This window comes from Mandrillus leucophaeus, unplaced genomic scaffold (genome assembly GCF_000951045.1).
Source record: "Mandrillus leucophaeus isolate KB7577 unplaced genomic scaffold, Mleu.le_1.0 Scaffold808, whole genome shotgun sequence".
Taxonomy (NCBI): Eukaryota; Metazoa; Chordata; class Mammalia; order Primates; family Cercopithecidae; genus Mandrillus; species Mandrillus leucophaeus.
Genome location: NW_012108786.1, coordinates 992836 through 1015067, shown reverse-complemented (window position 1 = coordinate 1015067; position 22232 = coordinate 992836). Strand labels below are relative to the sequence as shown.

The following is a 22232-nucleotide window of genomic DNA, read 5'->3' as shown; positions in this document are numbered from 1 at the left end:
GGGTTCAAGCGATTCTCATGCCTCAGTCTCCCGAGCAGCTGAGATTACAGGCACCTGCCAACACGCATGGCTAATTTTTGTATTTTTAGTAGAGATGGGGTTTCAGAACCATGTTGGCCAGGCTTGTCTTGAACTCCTGACCTCAAGTGATCCATCTGCCTCAGTCTCCCAAAGTGCTGGGATTACAGGCATGAGCCACCGTGCCCGGCGAGTAAATAGGCCTTTTGAAAGTGAAAATGAAGTTCCTCTCCTCCCCTGCTTCCATAACCTGTATTTCCAGGATGATATATAAGCTTCTGAACTCCTTTGGGGAGTGAGAAATTATTCTATGATTCTCCCTGTGCACTCCCAGTAGTAAAATTTGCGTGCCTTTTCTTCTATTAATCTGCCTTGTGAGTTGGTTTTTCAGTGACCCTTCACAGGGCAATGGAGATGTTTCCCTAGACCCCCTTATCAGCAAACAGCTAGACCCAGCCATACGCTGAGAGCATAAGAGATTTTTTTTTTCTTTCCCATTTTTATCCTAACATCAGCTCTGACTGAGTAGAGTAGAAATGAGGACTTTGGAACCAGGTAGATTCTGGTCTGAGCTCTGAAACTTATTGGTAAAGCACCTAATAACATTGCTTCTGTTTCCTCATCGGTACACTGGAGTCAAAGGTTCTGTGAACCAAAACTAAAAATCTAAGCGCCAACTCCATCTTGAATAGAGGCTGGGTAAAATAAGGCTAAGACCTGCTGGGCTTCATTCCCAGGTGGTTAAAGATTCTATGTCACAGGATGAGACAGGAAATTGGCACAAGACACAGGTTACAAGACCTTGCTGATAAAACAGGTTGCAGGAAACAAGCCAGCTAAAACCCACCACAACAAAGATGGCGACGAGAGTGACCTCTGATTGTCCTCACTGCCACATTTCCACCAGCATTATGACAGTTTACAGACTGTAGCCATAAGATACCAAACTTTAATCTGACTCTAGTATAACATCACATGACAGAAAAAGGAAGAAATAAAAACATTTCACACCCAAACAGGTTTCTTTGCCATATTTTGAAATGATCCTGCAAAGTGGTTTTTTTGTGGGGGAAAATTCACCTCTGTAAATAATCTCTATCAACATAACTAGAACTTTCCCCTTCCAGGCCCTTGAAATCCAGAAGAGATTTACTGAGAGTCTAAGCACCTTTTAAAGGTCTAAATGGAAGCATTTGCCATCTATTGTCTCTAAGGGCAGCCACCTATGAGACTTCATCTACGTAATAAGAACCTTGACCTCCACAACCCCTTATCTTAACCCAGATGCTCCTTTCTATCAATTCCAGATCTTTAGATAATAACTCTTTTAACCAATCTTCAACCAGAAAATTTTTAAATCTACCTATGACTTGTAAGCCATACTCTCACATTATTTCTAGACTGAACCAATGTATACCTCACACATATTGATTGATGCCTTATGTCTCTCTAAAACATATAAAAACCAAGTTGTAGCCCTTGGACACATGTTCTCAGGACCTCTTGAACCTGTACCTTGGGCCATGACCACTCATCTTTGGCTTAAATAAACCTCTTTAAATATTTTACAGAGGTGCCTTTTTGTTTGTTTGTTTGTTTGTTTGTACAGTATCACTTATTAAGGGATGTTGGGAGAATCAAGAGAGAAAATGAATCTAAAGTGATTGGTTTAGAACCTGCATGCTAGCCCATTTTCCTTTTGTGTCTTTTCCAAGCCTGAAGCAGCAAAGAAAAAGGAGATAAATAAACTTTGAACTCTTCTCTGGAGCCTGGAGAGCTGTTTCCTCTCAATAAGGAGAATCGCTTCCTGAGCCCAGGTGAGAGGTGGTTTCTCCTTCAGTATGTGGCCTATGTATTCTCACAGGTATTATCTTCTGAAGGAGAGTTACGCTCATTTGCACCCCTGTTGGAAATGTTTCATTGGTACAGAAACAATGTGGAGACCTAGACATGGCCTTGTCTGTTTTTCTTTTTCTTTTTTTTTTTTTTTTTTGAGATGGAGTCTCACACTGTCACCCAAATTGAAGTGCAACGGCACGATGTTGGCTCACTGCAACTTCCGCCTCCCAGGTTCAAATAATTCTCCTGCCTCAGCCTCCTGAGTAGCTGGGATTACAGGTGCCCACCAGCACACCCTGCTAATTTTTGTATTTTTATTAGAGACAGGGCTTCACCTTGTTGGCCAGATTGTCCTTGAACTTCTGACCTCAAGTGATCTGCCTGCCTTGGCCTCCCAAAGTGCTGGGATTAGAGGTGTGAGCCACCACGCCTGGCCACCTTATCTTTCCTGGCAAGGGAATGGCAGGTTATGATCCTGGTTTGTAAAATTCTTGCAAAAAAGAGATCATGGTCTTCCTATTACTCTGGCACATAAAATAACTTTCCCAAAGAACAAATATTCACCATTATTTGGATGCATCTCCATCAATATCTTTATTTCTTTACACACAGCTTTGTCTGCCCTCTGAGTGTTCCAGACCTGGATGTGTTACTACTGCCTTGCCTTTCCTTCCTCATCTCTCTGGGTCACCTCCATAGCTCTGAGAAACTGAATTTGCATCTTAATCCTGCAGTGTGACTCCAGTGCTCTGTCACCAGCCTCACAGCCAGTATTTCTGGCATGGCCTTGGAAGAAGCCCTTGAATAAGACATTTTCTGGAATTGTTTCTACTTATCTACCTAGGTTTACTGAAAACATTGCTTTTTTTTTTTTTTTTTTTTTTAAAACCTTTCCTATGGTTCTGACAAACTTGCTCCAAAGTATTTATTTACAGTCCCTGTATCCCTAGAGGAGTACGGTAAAGTTTTACATCATATGGCTGAAAATAAAGCAATTGTCTACCAAATACTATATTCCTACAATTAATTATATTCATCGGCTATAGTATGAGATTTCTACCTCCAAAAAATGGAAGTCTTTTATTTTTTTTAAACTAATTTCATGAAAGTATGAAAGTTTGGCAGCCATCTCCAAAGATGATTACATATTTCAATTTGAAACATCGTCTACCTAATCATTGATTTTTGATCTTCTAAATGGCTTTTGTTTCTTTCTAGGTGCGTAGACCTAGTTTAAGAGGGGGATTTGTATTTTCACAGCACTTTTTATTTTAGCGAACCATCCATCACCAGTCCTACTTTCAGCGTCATTTAGATTTGAAGTTTCCATTCGGAGAGGCTTTGCAAAAAAGAAAGAAAGAAAAAAACTACACACACACACACACACACACACACACACACACACACACACCCCTGTAAGGACATAAGCATTTCACAGCACTATATGGGAAATGCAGCAGATCTGAGTGGCACTCACTGATTTTCTTCAGCATTTTGATTATGTGGGTCTGAGTTCAGATGAATCAAAGCAAAAATAAAACACAGCAGGCATCATGAAATCAACCGAAACTGCTGAAATGGTTGGGCTGAGCCCACAAAAATGGTTTCATTCTCTGAGACTAGAGGATGAAACTGGGGCCTAATTCAAGAGGCAGCTTCTGAGGGCTATCATCACTCAACTCCTCAAACCAAGAGATATTTTTCAACAATAGGTTTAGTCTTTATAAGCTGTAGCTTTGAACAGACTTCAGTAAATGACACAAAGTAAGTTCATCTCTATAAACAGCAGGACAAATGCACCACGCCACTTTTTAAATTACATAAATTTAATCCCTACAATGTTTGTACTATATTGGTAACTGACATGGGTGGATGAGGCCAGTGGTGGGATAAGACCCAAATGAAATATTTTTAAGACATTTTAATTTAATCAACAATCAGCTCAGGAAAGAGAGTGCAGTCGGGAAAACAACTCTGACCTTGTACAGACACAGCTGTTTCTATTCTCTGTTCAATCTTTTGTCCTGAAGCTTCTCAGAGCCTGAAAGTGTGCTCAGAAATTTGTTGTGTAAATGCCATTTTCAAAGAAGTATTTTCTTCATTTGTAAAGCAGAAAGACTAATATTTGCCCTACCGAATTCACAGGAGGCTGTGTGTATCCAAGGAGATCGTATATGTATAAAAACTGGAAAATGCAATTGATACGGAACGCTCTATCATTACTGTGTCTATGTGAGAACATTCTTAAAGGGCTCATGGGCTTCACAGCTGCTGACTGCTACAAGGCAATTCAAGTACCAGGTAGAATACTTATTCTCAGTTGCCTGGAAAACAATGAGATTTCTCTCTCTCACAGACATAAAAGTATTCTACATAATTGCCATTAACTGTTGACTGCTTTTGCTTTCATGAAATATCAGGTAAAATATTATTCAAAAGAGTCTTTCTGAAGCTACAGTAATTATAAGTATACTGAGATCATGTAATGTGAATAAATAACAGTTCGTTTTATTAATAGGTTCTAAAAATGTTTCTAAAGACCAACAGCCCTAGAATAGAAATGCAAATGAACAATGACCACTATACTTTTCCCATTTTCTCTTTTTAAAAAGAAAGTCTGCCTGAAATACACCTTCTATGGCTCCTTTCCTATCAGTTGCAATAATTTTATATCACAAAACCTAAAATTAAATTATAAACCAAGTTGTGTTTTCCAATATTTTTTCATGTTCATTTCACATAACATGGTTTGAACTTCTTTTTCTTATTTTCCAGAGCACCTAGGAAAGTTCTAGATGAATGACAGCCTCACAATAAATTCTTCCTGTGGTTGATTTATTAAGAACAAATAAGCTAATATTAATTATAAACTGCTCATATACTGCAGCATCTACTATTTAATGTTCCTAGAATCTTCTTTTTAAGAATGGTAATAAAAGTTTGCAGAAGGCTGGGTGCAGTGGCTCACGCCTGTAATCCAAGCATTTTGGGAGGCCAAGGTGGGTGGATCACGTGAGGTCAGGAGTTAGAGACCAGCCTGGCCAACATGGTGAAATCCCATCTCTACTAAAAGTGCAAAAATTAGCCAGGCGTGTTGGTGTGCACCTGTAATCCCAGCTACTTGGGAGGCTGAGGCTGGAGAATCACTTGAACCTGGGAGGCAGAGGTTTCAGTGAGCTGAGATCATGCCACTGTATTCCAGCCTGGGTGACAGAGCAAGACTCCGTCTGAAAAAAAAAAATAATAAAACAAAACAAGAAAAAAAGTTTGCAGAAGTGAAATTTTTATTAATCAATCATTTAATGGGAACACTTTCTCAAATTCAAAGCTAACTTCAGAATTAGAATCGGTAAGCCAGAAATATTTTACCTTTATATGCCAATGAGTAATTATTCCATACAAAAATGACTTTCATTAGACAACACATGACAGTCTTCCTAATGTTAGAGCAACGCTATCTTTCATTTCTTATACTATTTGTTTAAAATGCATATGTACTATTACTTTAGGTGAATATCCTATTCTTAGGCAGTTGAAATTAAATTTCTTCCTGAAGAGTTTTACTAAGCCTGACTGAACAAATGAAGTATTATTATTTAATACGTGTGTGATAAAGATCTTGGCGAGTCTCAATTTTACAGGTAGCATTTTCAATGTAAGTAGAGGAAAATCAGTACAAAGTCCATCTCCCTTTTGTATTAGGAACATGGCATTGCTTAATTGCTGACAACCTCAATTTACTAAGTAGGAAACTGTTAAGCATGCATCATTACGTTCCTTAGGACACCTCTTCGAGTGGACGCAATAATTTATTATCAAGTAGGTCTAATTCTCCATTGATTTACAAACTGGTAATAATACTCCATCTAACATAATGCTTTGCTAGGAGGAATCCAAATCCAGGCACTAAAATATTTACAGCCTTCCCAGGAGGAAGTGGGATGCTGGTGGTATTCTCATTACCACAGCTAAGACAATGGAGGGGTTTGCCTGAGGTCTCCTGGCAAGTCAGCTATTCAGGGAGCAGAATCCAGGTCTCCGGATGCCTTGCACACAATCATGAAAGCATAGAACTCTCAGGAGAGTTGTCTAAACCACGTGTCCCAAAAAGAAGAGGGAAAATGATGCCCAGGACGCTCGCTGCAGAATCCCCACAGTGCAACTGTGTCACTGTTTCCCTCTGACTGCACATAAAGCACACCGAAGGGTATCAAACAACATAAAATCCTAATGGTGCCCTTAATTAGGAGGGACCATCGCTCCAACTCCCTTACCTCCCACTGTCCAAGCTAGCAGCCCCAAATTCCTCTCTGGGGTGACTAATCCTGACACAAGACATAGTTACAGAAACAATCTTTGGCTTACAAGGGACCATCAAGCTCTGATGATGATGAAATTTGATAGCAATAATGTCAAACTTTATATGGCCATAATCCAAGTTTACAATGATACATTAAGCCATAATGCTACTATGTATATCACCATAAACTCAGTTTATGGTGATATAAATAGTCATCCTAATGGCATTAACAGCAGCACTCAGTGGAATCACAGCTGTTGAGTACCGCATTTATGCTATTAGCATTGCTATTTATATCATCATAAACTTAGGTAGTCAAACTTGTTACATATGAATACAGAGGAAAGATGGATATCCCCACTTTATGCCCAAATATCAGCTCCTGTACTGGAGGCTTTATGGCTGTTCCCCTCCTCTAAGTTAGATCTGCTTGGGTTACGTGATGTTTCTGTAGGAGCCACAGAAGAGCAAGTCTGATTGCTGTATCTTCTGAGCAGCCTGGAAACAATATTTAAATGGGATAAGAAAGTGCAAGCCATAGCTGCCATGCAAACTTACTGTCTCCTTGGCAGCGCAGAGGACCCACACTCAATTTGGCTTCTGAGCCTTGCCGGTCAGTATCTCCAACCACCACTTGGCTCACTGGCAGGTGATCTTTGTACGATAAGAAGCCAGCATCCTTCCTCCTGGATCACAGGGAAAGACAGAAAAAGAATGAGGAGGCTGAGTTAGAAATATGAATTTTCGGCTAGTTGCTTAAGGTGTCTAATGATGACATTTCAGTAATTGTTTGGAAGTTTACTAAGTAAAGCCACAGTTACAGAGTTGTTCTCTCTCTTCCATAGGTGGTCTCATAGAACATCGATCAGAAGCCCCTCTGGCATCTTTGTCCTCTGGAAAACAGAAGTGACACCCTGATTTCCAGAGATTCACAACCATTGTGCTGCATATTCTTTTAGGTTGAGAGTACACCACAGCATGGCAAACTCTGAGCACACATGCAGAGTTTGCTGCTGTCACGGAATCAGAAGTTCAACAAAGTCAACCTGCTCACTTGAATAATATGTGAAGCAAAACCCGCTTTTAAAACAACCTTTGTCTCTTTCATGGCTTTGAAGCAGTTCCTTCAGAAGTTTTCTTCCCTGTTGTACGTCAGTTAAATAAGGGACACCTTTTGTTCCTTCCTCTCTTCTTGTTTAACAACTGGAATAGTTTATGTGAAGTTTCCAACACAAAACAGGTGTTCAATAAGTGTCTATTTCCATCTACACTGAAGAGTGGAGCTGAGATTTGAGCCCAGTTGGCTTTCCTCCTGAGTTTGTTCTTCTGTTGACTCTATATTTATCTTGTTTCAGGTCTCCCAAGTCTACCCTGTATCCACCCTAAATGAAGAAGGACAAGGCTAGTTGCAAAGTACTGACTCTAGAATGGAGCACAGAAACCCAGGAGGGGTTCCTGGAGATGGGCTTAAGCTGAGTTATGTGCAGTGAGTTTTGGGGCCTGTGCAGCAGATTTCACCTTCACGGAAAATCAGTGCCCCTTTGTCCCCTTTTCCTGTTGCTGTGGCTGAGGGATCCCTCATCTGGGGCTGAATGGGTGAGAGACACAAAGCAGCGTGATGTCGTTCCTCAAATTTACCCTTTCAGATGATTTTTTACATGGTTCAGTCTGAATAGAAATAACAATTTTGAAAATGCACATAGAACTCGGCCGGGCGCGGTGGCTCACGCCTGTAATCCCAGCACTTTGGGAGGCCGAGGCGGGCGGATCATAAGGTCAGGAGATCGAGACCACGGTGAAACCCCGTCTCTACTAAACATACAAAAAATTAACCAGGCGCTGTGGCGGGCACCTGTAGTCCCAGCTAGTCTGGACGCCGAGGCAGGAGAATGGCGTGAACCTGGGAGACAGAGCTTGCAGTGAGCTGAGATCGCGCCACTGCACTCCAGCCTGGCGGACAGAGCGAGACTCCGTCTCAAAAAAAAAAAAAAAAAAAAATGCACATAGAACTCATCAGGAAAAAACCCACCCTGATTTTGGATGACAGGAGAATGACAGAGTTCAATAATTTAAAGATTTGACATTCATGTCTCTTGGCAAATAGTGCAGAGAATGGAGAGGAACCAACTTGGAGGCCTGTCTTGAAAATGCTATGCTGTGTGGAGCCGTTACTTATACCTCTGACCTTCTTGAATGTCAGTGAATATTTGTTTCCTCATGTGTCAGGACCCATAAAAACCCAGGAAGGAGTCACAGAACTTGGCCAGAGGGTCTCAAATAGATGCATTATATACTGCCTTAGTTATTTCATTGTTTTCAAAATGAAGGGTTTTTAAAAAATAATTATTTATCAAATCAGAATTAAGATTATGCAGAAAAGCATTGTGATTCTTACTGACGCTGTAGCTACTAAAGACTAGGCCTCAAATATCTCAGTGGAATATTTTACAAACCTATTCTCTTTTATTAGAAGTCCTATGAATTACAATCGTGCCAAAGAGGAAACAAAGCCTTTGATATTAGATTTAATATTTAGTGCTTGTTAAAGGAACAATAAATAAAAGCACCCTCTAACAGCATACGGTAATTTGACAACCTACTAGAAATGATGGAACTGAAGGCTGAGATTCAAGTTATTACTTAAAATTACATGACTCTAAATCAGAGCTCTGCAAACTAAGTCCTGAGACCCGAATTCTGTCCATCACTTCTTTTTGTATGGCTCAAAAGCTAAGAATGATTTTCACATTTTAAATTGTTTTAAAACAGAAGAAAAAATAGTATTTTGTGATGCTATAAGGTTCAGTGTTCATAAAAAAGTTTTATTGAAATACAGCCACTTTAAAAAATGTATTGTCTATGTATGATGCAATTACAGAGTTGAGAAGCTATGGCAGAGACCACATGACCCTCAAAGTGTAAAATGTATATTATCTGGTCCTTTCTAGGAAGAATTTGCCAATTCTATCTCATAATGGGGCATCATTGTCCATTTTTGCTTTAGGAATTTACTGAGCAAATATCCCACTGACTATCATGGTAGGCAACTGTTGTGTAATTCAATCAAGTTTCCAAAGTTGAGCAAGGGGTTTGGGAAGGGACAAAGGAGGGGACAAAAATATGTACTGAGAATAAATGCAAAGAAACATGCAAGAGGAAAGAAACCATCTACACTTCAATTTATTTATTGCAACAGTGGGAAATAAATTTAATTAATAATAAACTTTTAAATTTACTGTGCATTGTATAGCGGGCAGTCATATGTCAGCTTTGGTACAAGTGAGCTCTATCCTGTAGGAAGAGAAGGTGCTCTGCCAATTGTGGCTACTCTTCATTGTTTAACTGTTCCAGCATCTATAAGATAGTATGGGTAATTTTATAAATACAAGATCTTTAAATGGTGGAATCTCTATGACATTCTGTAGTTAAATGAATAATGATCATGAAAATCTGAAAGGTACAGCTCAATGAATTTTTACACACACACACATACATGCGTGCACGCTCACACACACACAACCCTGTGCAACCATGACCCACATAATGATTTAGAACAGCTCCAGCACCCCAGAAGCACCCCCATGCCCTTCCCAGTTAGTATACCCCCTCAGAAGTAACCATAACTTTGTCTACTGCCATCATAGATGAACTTTGCCTTTTCTTGACCTTTATGTACATGGAATCACCACAAATTCCTTTGTGCCTAGTTCCTTCTACTCAACTTTAAATATTTATTTATATGATACAAAAGAGTGTATCATATAAATAAAATATAATACTACACAACAATGAGAATGAATATTCTATTGTCATTTGGATGTTTCCACTGTTTGGCTATTATGAATAAAGCTGCTATGAACGTTCTTATAGATGTGTTACTTATTAGTATTCATTTATATTGAGCATTTACCTAAAAGTAGAAATGCTGGGTCATAAAGTACACAAGTTTAACTTTAGTGGATAATTTCAAACAGTTTTCCCAAGAGCATGTACCAATTTACACTTCTACCAGGGATGTATGAAAATTCAGGTTGCTCAAGATCATTGTCAGCACTTGGTAATGTTGGTTTATTATTATTATTATTATTATTATTATTATATTATTATTATTATTTGAGATGCAGTTTCGCTCTTATTGCCCAGGCTGGAGTGCAATGGCACAATCTCTACTCAGTGCAACCTCTACCTCCCAGGTTCAAGTGATTCTCCTGCCTCAGCTTCCCGAGTAGCTGGGATTACAGGTGCCAACTACCACACCTGGCTAATTTTTGTATTTTTAGTAGAGACAGGGTTTCACCATGTTGGCCAGGCTGGTCTCAAACTCCCCACCTCAGGTGATCTGCCCACCTCAGCCTCCCAAAGTGCTGGGATTACAGGTGTGAGCCACTGCTCCCAGCCAGTAATGATGGTTTATTTATGATCAGTGACAGTGTACTACCTTCTTATGAAACTAGTGCTAGGAGAAAGCATTTTTAAAACAAGTGTTTGGAAATAGTCCAATTATTATGTAATTGTGTTGCCCAAATTGATATGTGTATAACTATATAGGAATTCACATATCTACACAATCTCATAATTTGGAAACATAACTTTTAAGTGTTTGTAATAATTTTATAAATGTAGAGACTTTTAGTAGGTTTTGAACTTAAAAAAATGTTTAATAATAAAAGCAGGCATTACTTAATTATTTTGCAAGAAATACTGATTAACATCAGGGATGATAGAAATTTATAAGCCATGTTTTCTCAAAATGTTTGCATTATCGGTCAATGATACTGAAAATTTAATATCGTGATTCATTGAGTGAGAATGATAATCATTAAGTGAGATAGTGTACATTACTCCCATTTTACTGATGAGAAGAATGAGAATCAGAGAATTTATCTTTTAAAATCGAAGAATTTTTTAAAATCAAAGAATTTTTCTTTTAATTCTCCTTTATAGGTGAGGTGAAAATTACCTTTTAAAGATATATTTAGCTAGCCTGAAATGATGAGGTTATTTGTAAGTCATACATTCAAAGATATCTGCAATGTTTTATTCACATTTACCCCAATCTATCAACATGCCATACTAAGCAAAAGAGAATTCTAGAACTACCTCATGCCCAAATCAACCAATGTTTTTAATGATATATTGAAGTTTATAAGAGGTTGCCGTATAGCTAGTAGTAATAACACTCAGATATTCCTTGCCCAATCAACAAAAGAGGGAAAGAATTGTCAGCTGAGAAAATAATAAAAGGAGAAAATAGTATAAAGATGCCTCCTTGGTCACTTTTGACCCAAGATCTAAACAGGGATCCAGAGAATGTAAAGCCACAAACAATGGCATGTGGAAGTCTCAAACAGCAGACTCTACATTAGTTGTGGAAACTAATTCATGAAAGGCAGTAAAGTGGTTTAACCAGCACAAAGTTTTTGTGATCCTACAGCACAACCTACACTTTTTTTTTTTTAAATTTTAGAGACAGGATCTCGCTTTGTTGCCCAGGCTAGAGTGCAGTGGTGCAATCATAGCTTGCTGTAGGCTAGACCTGGATTCAAGGGATCCTCCTGCCTCAGCCTCCTGAGTAGTTGGGAGTACAGGTGCATGCTACTACGCCCACTGTTTTAAATTTTTTTTTGTAGAGACAGGTCTTGCTTTTGCTTTTTTGCCCAGAATGGTCCCAAACTCCTGGCTTCAGGGTGTGAACCACTGTGCCTAGCCTCCACAAACAATTTGGGTCCTGGAGAGGTGGTCCTCTGAAATACCTTTATGATGTCCATCTAAGCATCTTGTGTGAATCTTTTTGCAAGCAAAACAAGCCTCTGTTGAAAGTTACGATCCTTACAGATTGAGGTCAATCTAATTTAGGGAGATATTCAGTAACTATTTATCCTGTTAGAATAATAAGTTATACATTGGAAAAATTCTATCATCCATTTCAAATAGGCCCTGAACTAAGACTCTTGCATGCTATTTCCATCAGCATTGTTACTCAAGTAAAGCTTGATTCTATGGATTTTGTTTCTCTAACGTGGTGTTACTATTATTTCCCTTCGGTATTGTTTTTCTGAAGAATCTGTCTTGCTCTGCTGTCTTTCCTTGACTTTTTTATTGTGCTGAGAAAGCAAACAAGCCTCCAGGCAGTTTAGTCTTGTCCTTAGCTTGATGAAAAAGTAGAAAAAAGAAGCCCTAAAGAAAAATAAACATCCCCAGTTTTTACAATGAGCCTCCTCTTCTATCAAATATTATGAAAATGATTATACTGAGTTTTCCTATACAATAGTTCTAGCAGAGTAGAAGGACTTCTCTTTTGTGAAGTTTTAGGGGTATTTAGTAACCCTTAAAAAATGTATACGCTGTGTACTTTCATGCATTTCCATCACGGCATCACTCAAACTAGAAATTTCTGGACAGAATTCAGGAAGTCAAAGTTATAGCTACAGAAGATATCTCACAGAGAGAAGTACAAATACAAAATAAACACATGAGAAGAAGCTTAATGCTATCATTCATTAGGGAAATGTAATTAAAACTACACTGAGATGCTACTTCACACTACCAGAATAGCTATAATCAAAAGGAGAGGCAATAACATGTGTTGACAAGGATTTGGGGGAACTTGGGAGGTGGGCTGTAAAGTCATGATTCTCCTATCTCAGCTTCCAAGTAGCTTGGATTACACTAAAGTGCCACTGTGCCCAGTCATTTTTGAAAACAGTTTGGCAGTTTCTTAAAAAGTTAAACATAGACATACCATATGACTCAGAAATTCTACTTCTGGACATCTCTACAAGAGACATGAAAGCATATGTTCACACAAAGCCTTTTAGGTAGACGTTTATGGCAGATTTAGTCATAAGAGGCCCAAAGTGGAAATAATGCAAATGCTCACCAACTAGTGAATGGATAAAAGTATGGTATATACGTACAACGAAATATTATTTGACAATAAAGAGGAATGAAATCTGAATACATGTTGCAACATGAATAAACCTCAAAAACATTATGCTAAGTGAAAGAAGCCAGACAAACAAAAAAATCACATATTCTAACTTTACTGATATGAAAAAGCAAATCTACAAGGACAGAAAGGAGGTTAGTGGTTGTCTGGGGCTGGGAGTAGAAACAGAAATTCCTGGTAAACAAGAATCTTATAGGGATAATGTTAATGTCCTAAATTGGGATTGTGTTGATTTGTTGCACAACTCAATGAATTTACTAAAAATTTATGAAAAAATACTGTACACTTGTACAGTTAATTGTACAGTTAAAATTGATGAATATTATGGTATTCAAATCATACCTCAATGAGGTTATTAAAAAAAAGAACTGTAGATAGTCTCAAATGCCAATTGGCAATAAGGTCCAACAAGTCTTTTGCACACATCTCACTGGAAATAGTAGGGTAATAAACTACAAAGTGGTATATTTCGTGGCTTTGGTGTCTTCCACTTTGTGACTATGAACCAGGGACTACAAAATCTTTACTGACTCTGTTTTTAAGGGCTTTTACTACCTTTAAATTTATATCACTATATTTATGTATTCCATTGACCTTTCTTCCTGGATAGAAAACACACCTTTCTTAGATACCCATGCTTTGTCTATTTTCCTCACCTTTGACCTCTATATAGACATTCATTAACAAGAGTCAAGATATTTAAATGGCACAGAATGTCCCACCAATTTCCTCTGTGTTTCATTCTCTTCTTCATTTCTTATTTAGAATTTGTCTTTTGTATCCTAACCTGAAACATTTGTCACTTTTCCAAACTAGCTTTAGGGACTGTGCCTCAATCACAGACAAACAAACATTCTTGGTTTTTCCAAGACAAGCTTAACAATAAAATTCTGTTTGACTGTCAACATTCGTCATTGCAATATTCTGAAAATGCCAATATTTTTAGCATTAAATCTGCATCTCAAGGATGGCTTCTAAACATTTTGGAGTCTTTTGTATGATTTCTGGTTCATATAATTAAGTTCGTTTTACCTATAAATCTTTGTATCTCTTTTCTCCATCTTTTTTTGTTTTTAAATGGGGTTTCACTATGGTGGCCAGGTTGATCTTGAACTCCTGACTTCAAGTGATCTACGCACCTTGACCTCCCAAAGTGCTGGGATTATGGGCATGAGCCACTGAGCCCAGCCTCTCTTTTCTCCACCTTTTCTGCCTCCTAACAGTCATCCTCAAATACACTGTACTTTTTCCACAGCAAGTGTTCAGAAAAGGTAGGTTAAAAGGTAAAAACCTATAAGAATTTTCCTGGAAAGTTATTTTACTAATAGCTTACACTAAAGATATAATCAAAAGGAGAGGCAATAACATGTGTTGACAAGGATTTGGGGGAACTTGGGAGGTGGGCTGTAAAGTCATGATTCTCCTACCTTAGCTTCCAAGTATCTTGGATTACACTAAAGTGCCACTGTGCCCAGTCATTTTCGAAAATAGTTTGGCAGTTTCTTAAGAAGTTAAACATAGACATACCATTAATCAAACTAGACATTTGATTAATGTCTAGTTATTTCTATTAAAGGATCTTTGGGTTGTTCCTATTCTTTCTATCTCTTAAATAAAAATTCACATCCAGGCACGGTGGCTCATGCTTGTAATCCCAGCACTTTGGGAGGCTGAGGTGGGAATTCAAGACTATCCTGGGCAAGATGGTGAGACCCTGTCTCTATAAAAAATTTTAAAATTAGCCAAGCATGGTGGTGTACATCAATACTCCCAGCTACTTGAGAGGCTGAGGTGGGAGGATTGCTGGAGCCCAGGAGGTTGAGGCTGCAACAAGCCAAGTTTACATCACCACACTCCAGCCTGGGTGACAGAACGAGACCCTGTCTCAAAAATAAAATAAATTCATAACTAAAAAATCTTTAAAAAGTTTAAAACAACTTAAGAAAATAGACTCTACCCAGAAATAAGATGCTGCTTCATGATTAATACCAAATACTACCTAATTGTTAAAAGTGTATATCTAATGTTACATAAAAAAGGATAGGATTTTCAAGAAAGTAGATTTTAGGTACTGCTGGTAAAAAAAAGAAAGGTAACCATATGATGATGGGTATGTTAATTTGCTTCAATGTAGGAATCACTTTCATATACATATGTGTGTATATATATGTATGTGTGTATATATATATAAAGATAAGTATCTCAAAACATCATGCTGTACAACTTAAAACGTATACAATTAAAAATAATTTTAAAATACACCTTAAAAAAAAAGGATAGGAAACCTATAAACTCAAGTCAAAATTAGTTTTTGTTAAATATTTTTAAAAGCATGGAGAATTTTTGTTTTATTGTATTTATTTTGTTCTCAGCTCCATCTTCCTGTATCCTCTCTGCTATATGCCCTCTGTCCAAGTCTCTACTAAAAGCTGCCCTCGGAGAAAAAGGTGACAAACCTTAAACCTTCTACTTAACAAACCAGTGAAGTAGAAGCAATGCCTTAATGAGACTGCCAAACAGGGTTCATGGGAGGCCATTGTTTTGGAGTAGGCCCTGCAGTAGGCCCCACCAACTCAGACCAAACCAACATGCAGTCACTTGTGCTAGGTGCCACAGAACTAACCTGAACTTTGAAACCCATCAGTTTTCCAAATAACAGGAGAGCCATAGCCATCAATCAGAAGGGGCCCCGTTTGGCTGGATGTGGTGGCTCATCCCTGTAATCCCAGCACTTTGGGAGATTAAGGTGGAAGGATCGCTTGAGCTCAGGAGTTCAAGACCAGCCTGGGCAATATGGTGAAACCCTGTCTCTACCAAAAATACTAAAAGTTAGCTGGGGATGGTGGCACGCACCTGTAGTCCCAGCTACTCAAGAGGCTGAAGTGGGAGGATTGCTTGAGCCTAGGAAGTTGAGGCTTTAGTGAGCCGAGATCATACCACTGTAGAGAGCAAGACGTTGTCTCAAAACAAAAAAAAAAAGCGGGGGAAGGGGACCAGTTTTCCTGAGCTGGCATGATAAGAGATCCCCCTGTTTTAACTCTACAAGTAAAGTAACTTTGAAATGACCAATCCACTTTTTATTCCTTGTTTCTGCTTTCTTTCTTCAGACCTTTTCTGCCTATAAAACCAATCTCCTTTCCTCAGTGCGTTGGGACAGCCATTCCATTTTACAGAGTGAGGTGTTGCCCAATTTGAGAATTGCTAATAAAAGCCAATTAGAGCTTTAAACTAATTTTTTATGCGATCTTGTCTTTTGACAAAGTTCTAAAAATCAAATCTCTGTGAATGGTGGAGGGTGAATTGGAGAGCGAGAGGAACATTCCCGGCGTCACTGAAATGACTATGAGGAAGTGATTCCGTGTTTTTAAAAGGGAAGCCCATGGGCTGAGTTTGCCAGTTCCTCTACGTTCATTTTCAAATACCACTTTTATGTCAGAAGTTAGAGCCTTTGTTCATAGAACAAACAGGGGCTGGATCATCAGAAGGGCAAATAAGCAGTGGGGCCCTCTGTTCACACCCCTCCTCACTCTTGCCTTGGTGGTCCTTGGGTGGGTGCCATTAAACGCTTCTCATAGTGTCCTTGCCCACCATTGACTGTTGAGTTTTCCTCCATGGAAAGAAGGAAGGTAGTGTTGCTAGGAAGCAATGAGAGAGATTAAGAAAACAACCATCACAATTAGATCTTCAGAATCCATGCCTATGTCCCCAGTGAAATCAAAGTAATTACAGATTCAATTACTGCTTTTCAGTGAGAATAGTTTAGGCCTTTTACAAAATGTGAGACAATTATCTGTTCAATTTAGACTTCTCTTAGAAAGCCCTTGTAACCATTTTGGGATTCTTTGCAAAATGTTGTTCTTTGATTTGCCTTTCTGGAAAGCAAGTTCCCTGAGGGCAGATATACTGTTTCATGAAACTTTATACAAACAACACAAAAGTGTTTATTTAAAGTGGATTCAAATAAAAGTGGCTGGCTCCATGTGTTTCATGATTGAATAAATACATGAATAAACACAGACATTAACTAGGCACAGCTCTAAAATAGTTATCCATATGTACTTACTATCAATGGAGAGAGATGAAAAAACCCCAACAATAAGCCTTTCTTATATTGGAGTTCCTTGAACGCTCTTGAAATATTTTTAGTATCTTTTTTTCTGTACTTGGGATTTATTACTTCTTTAGAAAGTAATATTCAGTTAGAAGATCCATATCTCACTAATGTAGTAAAAGGGTTACAAGACTTAGATTTGCAAAGGTGAACCCTACCTTGGCTCTGCCTCTATGTAAAAGTAAGTTGGTTAGTTTATCTGGGCCAATATTTCTTCACATAGATGTGCAGTGTGAGTCCTTTGAAGACAAGACTTTGTAGTCCTACACAGTTTCCTCGCAGGCCATTAGAACAGTAACCAGCATACGTTTTGGGAGATTATCGAGTTATTACCCTCATTTTTCAGAGGTAATAGACTAGGAATAAAACAATGCCTGGACTAAGGTACTGAACCAGTTAATAGCTGAGCTAGAAAAAGGCAGATCAAATCTCCAATACTCTAGAATTTAAGAAGGAAAGATGCATGTTTACATTTTTTAAATTCTAACATAATTTCAATGTATTTCCTTTAAATGATATAAAAATTTCTTCTTTTTATCATATAGGAAAATTGTCTCACTGGCTTGAAGACTAATTTGGACTACTTACATTTTACTTTGTGCATCTACATTCATATTTTCCCTAAGCAGGAGTTCCGTACATTTTTAAAATCATGACTCATTTGCATGATTAGTAGAGGGAATGCTTGATGTGTAGCCTCTTTGCCATCTCCATGTGTTTTCATATCTAGCGATTAATGGCCAGCTCCTGGCATCTCAAAAGTAGTCAAGGGGAAAATCTTCCCTTATAATGGCCCAGTATATCTTTTAAAATTACAATGAATAGCCTAGGACTTCTTGGTGTTTCTGAAGCTTTATTTATAACCAATAAATAAATGCAGAAATTGGAATGCCAAGTGCACCCGGTCACTTATAACTCCCCTCTGCTTCTGCACAGTTCACACCCCTCCTTACTCTTGCCTTGATGGCTCTTGGGTGGGTGCCTTTAAAGGTTGCTCATGGCTGGCTTCGTTCCACACATTCATGTTTCTTTCCCTTGAAACTAAACAGGGATAGTCCGATGGTGATGATGGTTGTGGGCAGATGGAATATGCTGACATCTCAGCTCTGCAAATACATCTTTCCTGCTGGTACTATGAGACGTCCCCAGGAATTGCTGGGCTTCTCTTATGTCACCCAAGGAGGGTAACTGGGTGACACGGAGAGGGAAGGCATTCAGCTTTGGAATGTGAGGGTACATGACACCTTAGTCTAGTTCACAGTCTGCGGAAATCTAATTTATGACTTCTTTTTGGATATATAAAATTTTCTAAACCTGCATAATTTTTATAAATCAAGTCTTTATCTAATTTACTTTCTATATATTCCTTCATTGTTTCCATAGATATCAACACTCATGGAAAACAATAATCAGAGCCCCCATTCCCTAAATTTTTGCTTAAATACCATGGTTAGCTCAAAAGAGCATTAGTCCTGATGCATTTGGCCTCAGAAGGGAGTACAATGTGCTTTGAATTTTTATTTTGGGGATTTGGCCATCTTAAAAGGTACTGTTTTTCAATGATACCAGCATTATCTTTTAAACCAAGAAGGATTGCTTTTTTTTTTTTTCTTGATGCCATTTCTAAAGCCCCCTCCAAGTAACACAGATCCATATAAATGATTCCTGTATTGATTACTGCCACGATCTTTTCTCTACAAACATCACATCATCTTTGAGATACTTTGTTATTCCCACTTCAACTCAGCAGGTCATTGTGCTCCCCTAGTGGATACAAAAGACTGATTTGAAGGTGGAAATGGTTTCTTTTACCCATCTCTGAAGTCTGTAAGGCCCTTAAGATGATCGATATTTGTTTTTATGTTATCAATATCTCGAAGATGCTGTGGGATGTAGATGTTTGAAAAAGGCACACCACCTCAGCTACAACAATGAAAAGTACTTACTCTTCAGGGTGAGGTGGCCCAAATAAAAACAGAATTTCAAAATATCTCTCAGTTACTGGGACTAAACGCAAGTCAGAATGCAGCCATGGAAAGAGCCTTGAGATCACTGTGAGTGTCAAGCATGAAAGAAGAAGAATGAACCAAGTAAGTTAAAAATACATGATCTAAAAATCTGAGGGAACCAAAAGAATTCTGTGTACTATAAGCCAAGGGAACAGAGAGCTTCTAGGGGGAGGGGGGGTGAGGTGGTAAATTATGTTAAGTATTGCAAAAATGTCTGGTATCAAAAAATTAAAGCAGGCACATCAGCTATATCAATATGGAGCTCATCGGCGGACGGGACACAAAGGGATCTAGTAGCGTCATGAAGAAAAAGTTCAATAACTGATAATTAAATGGGAGATGAGAAAGAAGAGGTAAACCTTAAACTCTTATTTAAAGTTGAAGTGAGAAATGGAATAAGCAATAGGGCAGAAACCAGAGGAATTTTAGCATTCAGCAATTTTGTATATAGACTGGGAACTGAATCAATTAATGTTTTATCCCATATGTCTGTCATCAATTTGCCAACATTATTTTCCAAGGTTGGCAGTAAAAAGGCATGAATATTACTGCCTTATGTGTATAGGCAGCATAGAACTTTGTCCAGAAGATGCAAAGTGGCACATGATCAGAGACGTTCTGACTGACCGTTGCTGGGGAATGAAAGTTACACTCCAGGGTCCTCTCATTTCAGTTGCAGTGAACAAGGAGCACCCGGGCCTGTTTCTCCAACTCATAATCAGGCACATGGCTTCTCTGAAATAGGATGGCCAACATATTAAAAGATTCTTGGGCTTGTACCTTGGAAAAAATGTCTGAAAGAGGAACTAACTAGATAATTTCATGGTGAGGTTCAGAGCTTTGTGGTTAGCTCCAGCCAGCTGGATCTTTGATCTATATTGGTTTGGAGAAAATCAGAAATTCAGCAACCCACTCAGGGACATTCTAAAACTTCAGTTAATTAGATTTTAATAAACAAGGTCATCTCTATTGGCAAACTTACTCTGTAATTTAGAGGGTGAACCATTTATGATGCAGTCCAACTTACACAAATTAAAAGATATAAATCCTCCCCTCAGAAGTGGGGCAATAAAAATCCATCACCCTTAATCAAGAGAGAGCAAATACCTCAAAGAAAGGAGTAAGGAGCCTACACCTATCCGGCTAGGTAAATCTTGACCAGTGAAAAACTCAATTTAGCAATTTCACTTTTTTTTTTCCAGAATAAATAAAGCATCTGAGTATCTTGTTTGTGTGAGTTTATTTTTCTCTTGTGAGGATCCAGAAGGCGAAACTGCCACATGGTTTTGCAGGGCAGAGTCTCCAGGTTGCAAATAATCTGAAAATAGAAAAGGGAAATCATACAAACAAGTCCGAGTCATTTTATTTCCTTGAGGTGAACAAAATCTTGATGACCAATTCTAAATTTAATACTTAGAGACTGTTGGATTAGTCCGCTCAGGCTGCTGTATTGAGACACCGCGGATCGGGTGGCTTAGATGACATTTATATTCTGGTAGTTTTGAAAGCTTGCAGTCCAAGATCAACGTGCTGGTAGAGTTGGTTTCTGGTGATGCCTCTCTCCTTGGCTTGTGGAGGGCCACCTTCCCACCGTGTCCTCATATGGTCTTTCCGTGAACTAAAGTGGAGAAAGGAACCTCTCCCGTGTTTCTTCCTCTTCTTATATGGGCACCAGCCCCATTGCATTAGGACCCCATTCTTGTGGCTTCATTTTACATTTTACCTAAATAATTTCCTTAATGACCCTGTCTCCAGATATAATCGCATTCGGGGTAAGGGCTTAACAGATGAATTTTTCAGAGGACACAATTCAGTCAATCATGGTTGCATATTAGATTTTATATTGGGTTTTAGAAAATATAAATTCTGAAAAATGGTAATACAATTCTGAGGGGGAAGAAAAAAAGACATTTGGTCTTCCAAGCAAGGGGTCTGGGTGATAATTTCACGGGTGTATTAATACGTAACAGTGCCTAAGCTGTCCATTTAAGATGTGTGCACTTCCCTCTAGGAAAGTTATAGCTCAAGAAGGAAACTGCATCGTTGGCTTATCGTGGCTTTCTAGGACACAGTAGAAATTTCCAATCCTGGGCTCTTCACAATAAGAGTCCAAGTTACCGTTTCAGCATTTCACATGTCTGGGTGTTGTATCAAACTTGCCTCCTTGCCACATAAACCATGTACTGTTCCTCAATGTGATTGTTTACTTTCGCACATTCCTCTGTTTGTACATGTTGCGCCCTTTTGTAGGATGTCTTTCCTCTTTTCTCTGCCTAATGCAATCCCACTCATCCCTCAGGCCTTGTAAAGTTGTCATCTCTTCTATGAAACTCTCCCTGACCCCTCCAAGATCAATTAATTGCTTCTTCCTCTAGGAAGAACTGTATTATCTATAGAAAACAGAACTGTATTTCCCATAGAAATTGACTCACATGGATAATATAGTTATGGTTGACATAGATCGTTAATTTTCTGGGGCCTTGGTTTCAGATATTTATCTCTTTGTCTCTATAGTACATTCTTACTATGTATCCTCCTTTTTGGATTGAGTCATTTGACCAACAAAAAAATCTAACTCTAATGATGTAATACTCTTTATAATTATGTCCTCTTTACTGCAATATGACCTTCTTGAGCAAAGATTACATCATTTTGTAGCCGTAGAACTTGACCTCGATATTGCAGTGGTAACAACTCTGTATTATAAGCAAATTTCACTTTTCTAGAAGCAGACACTTCGCATTGTGAATTAACCACGGTATACCTTATTGTCACATTTGTGTTGACATAAATAAGTGATTGGAAGGCAAGATTTTGATAACATAATTTATGACATCCATATTTTCCCTGGTAGGATAGTCTTCTGTTTAAGAAAAGGGACTCTAATGTCAAACTGTGTTTGCCTTCTATGTCCTCTTTGTATGTTGGGCAAGTTCCCTAACTTATTGTTAATTTCCTCATCTATTACAAAACTTTTTGGATGAAATTTCAACAAATTAATGGACT

At 38.4% G+C, this 22232-nt stretch overlaps 1 protein-coding gene across 1 annotated transcript in view; it reads right to left on the bottom strand.

The window, feature by feature from the left end:
* LOC105530243 (contactin-associated protein-like 2) overlaps nt 1-22232 on the bottom strand; it is a gene marked incomplete at its 5' end in the record, with an annotated part of 1172010 nt that overhangs the window by 159108 nt on the left and 990670 nt on the right. Inside the window, one exon of the mRNA XM_011967648.1 lies at nt 6716-6843. Coding sequence (XP_011823038.1) covers nt 6716-6843 — 128 coding nt within the window. The remainder of the gene's footprint in view (nt 1-6715; nt 6844-22232) is intronic.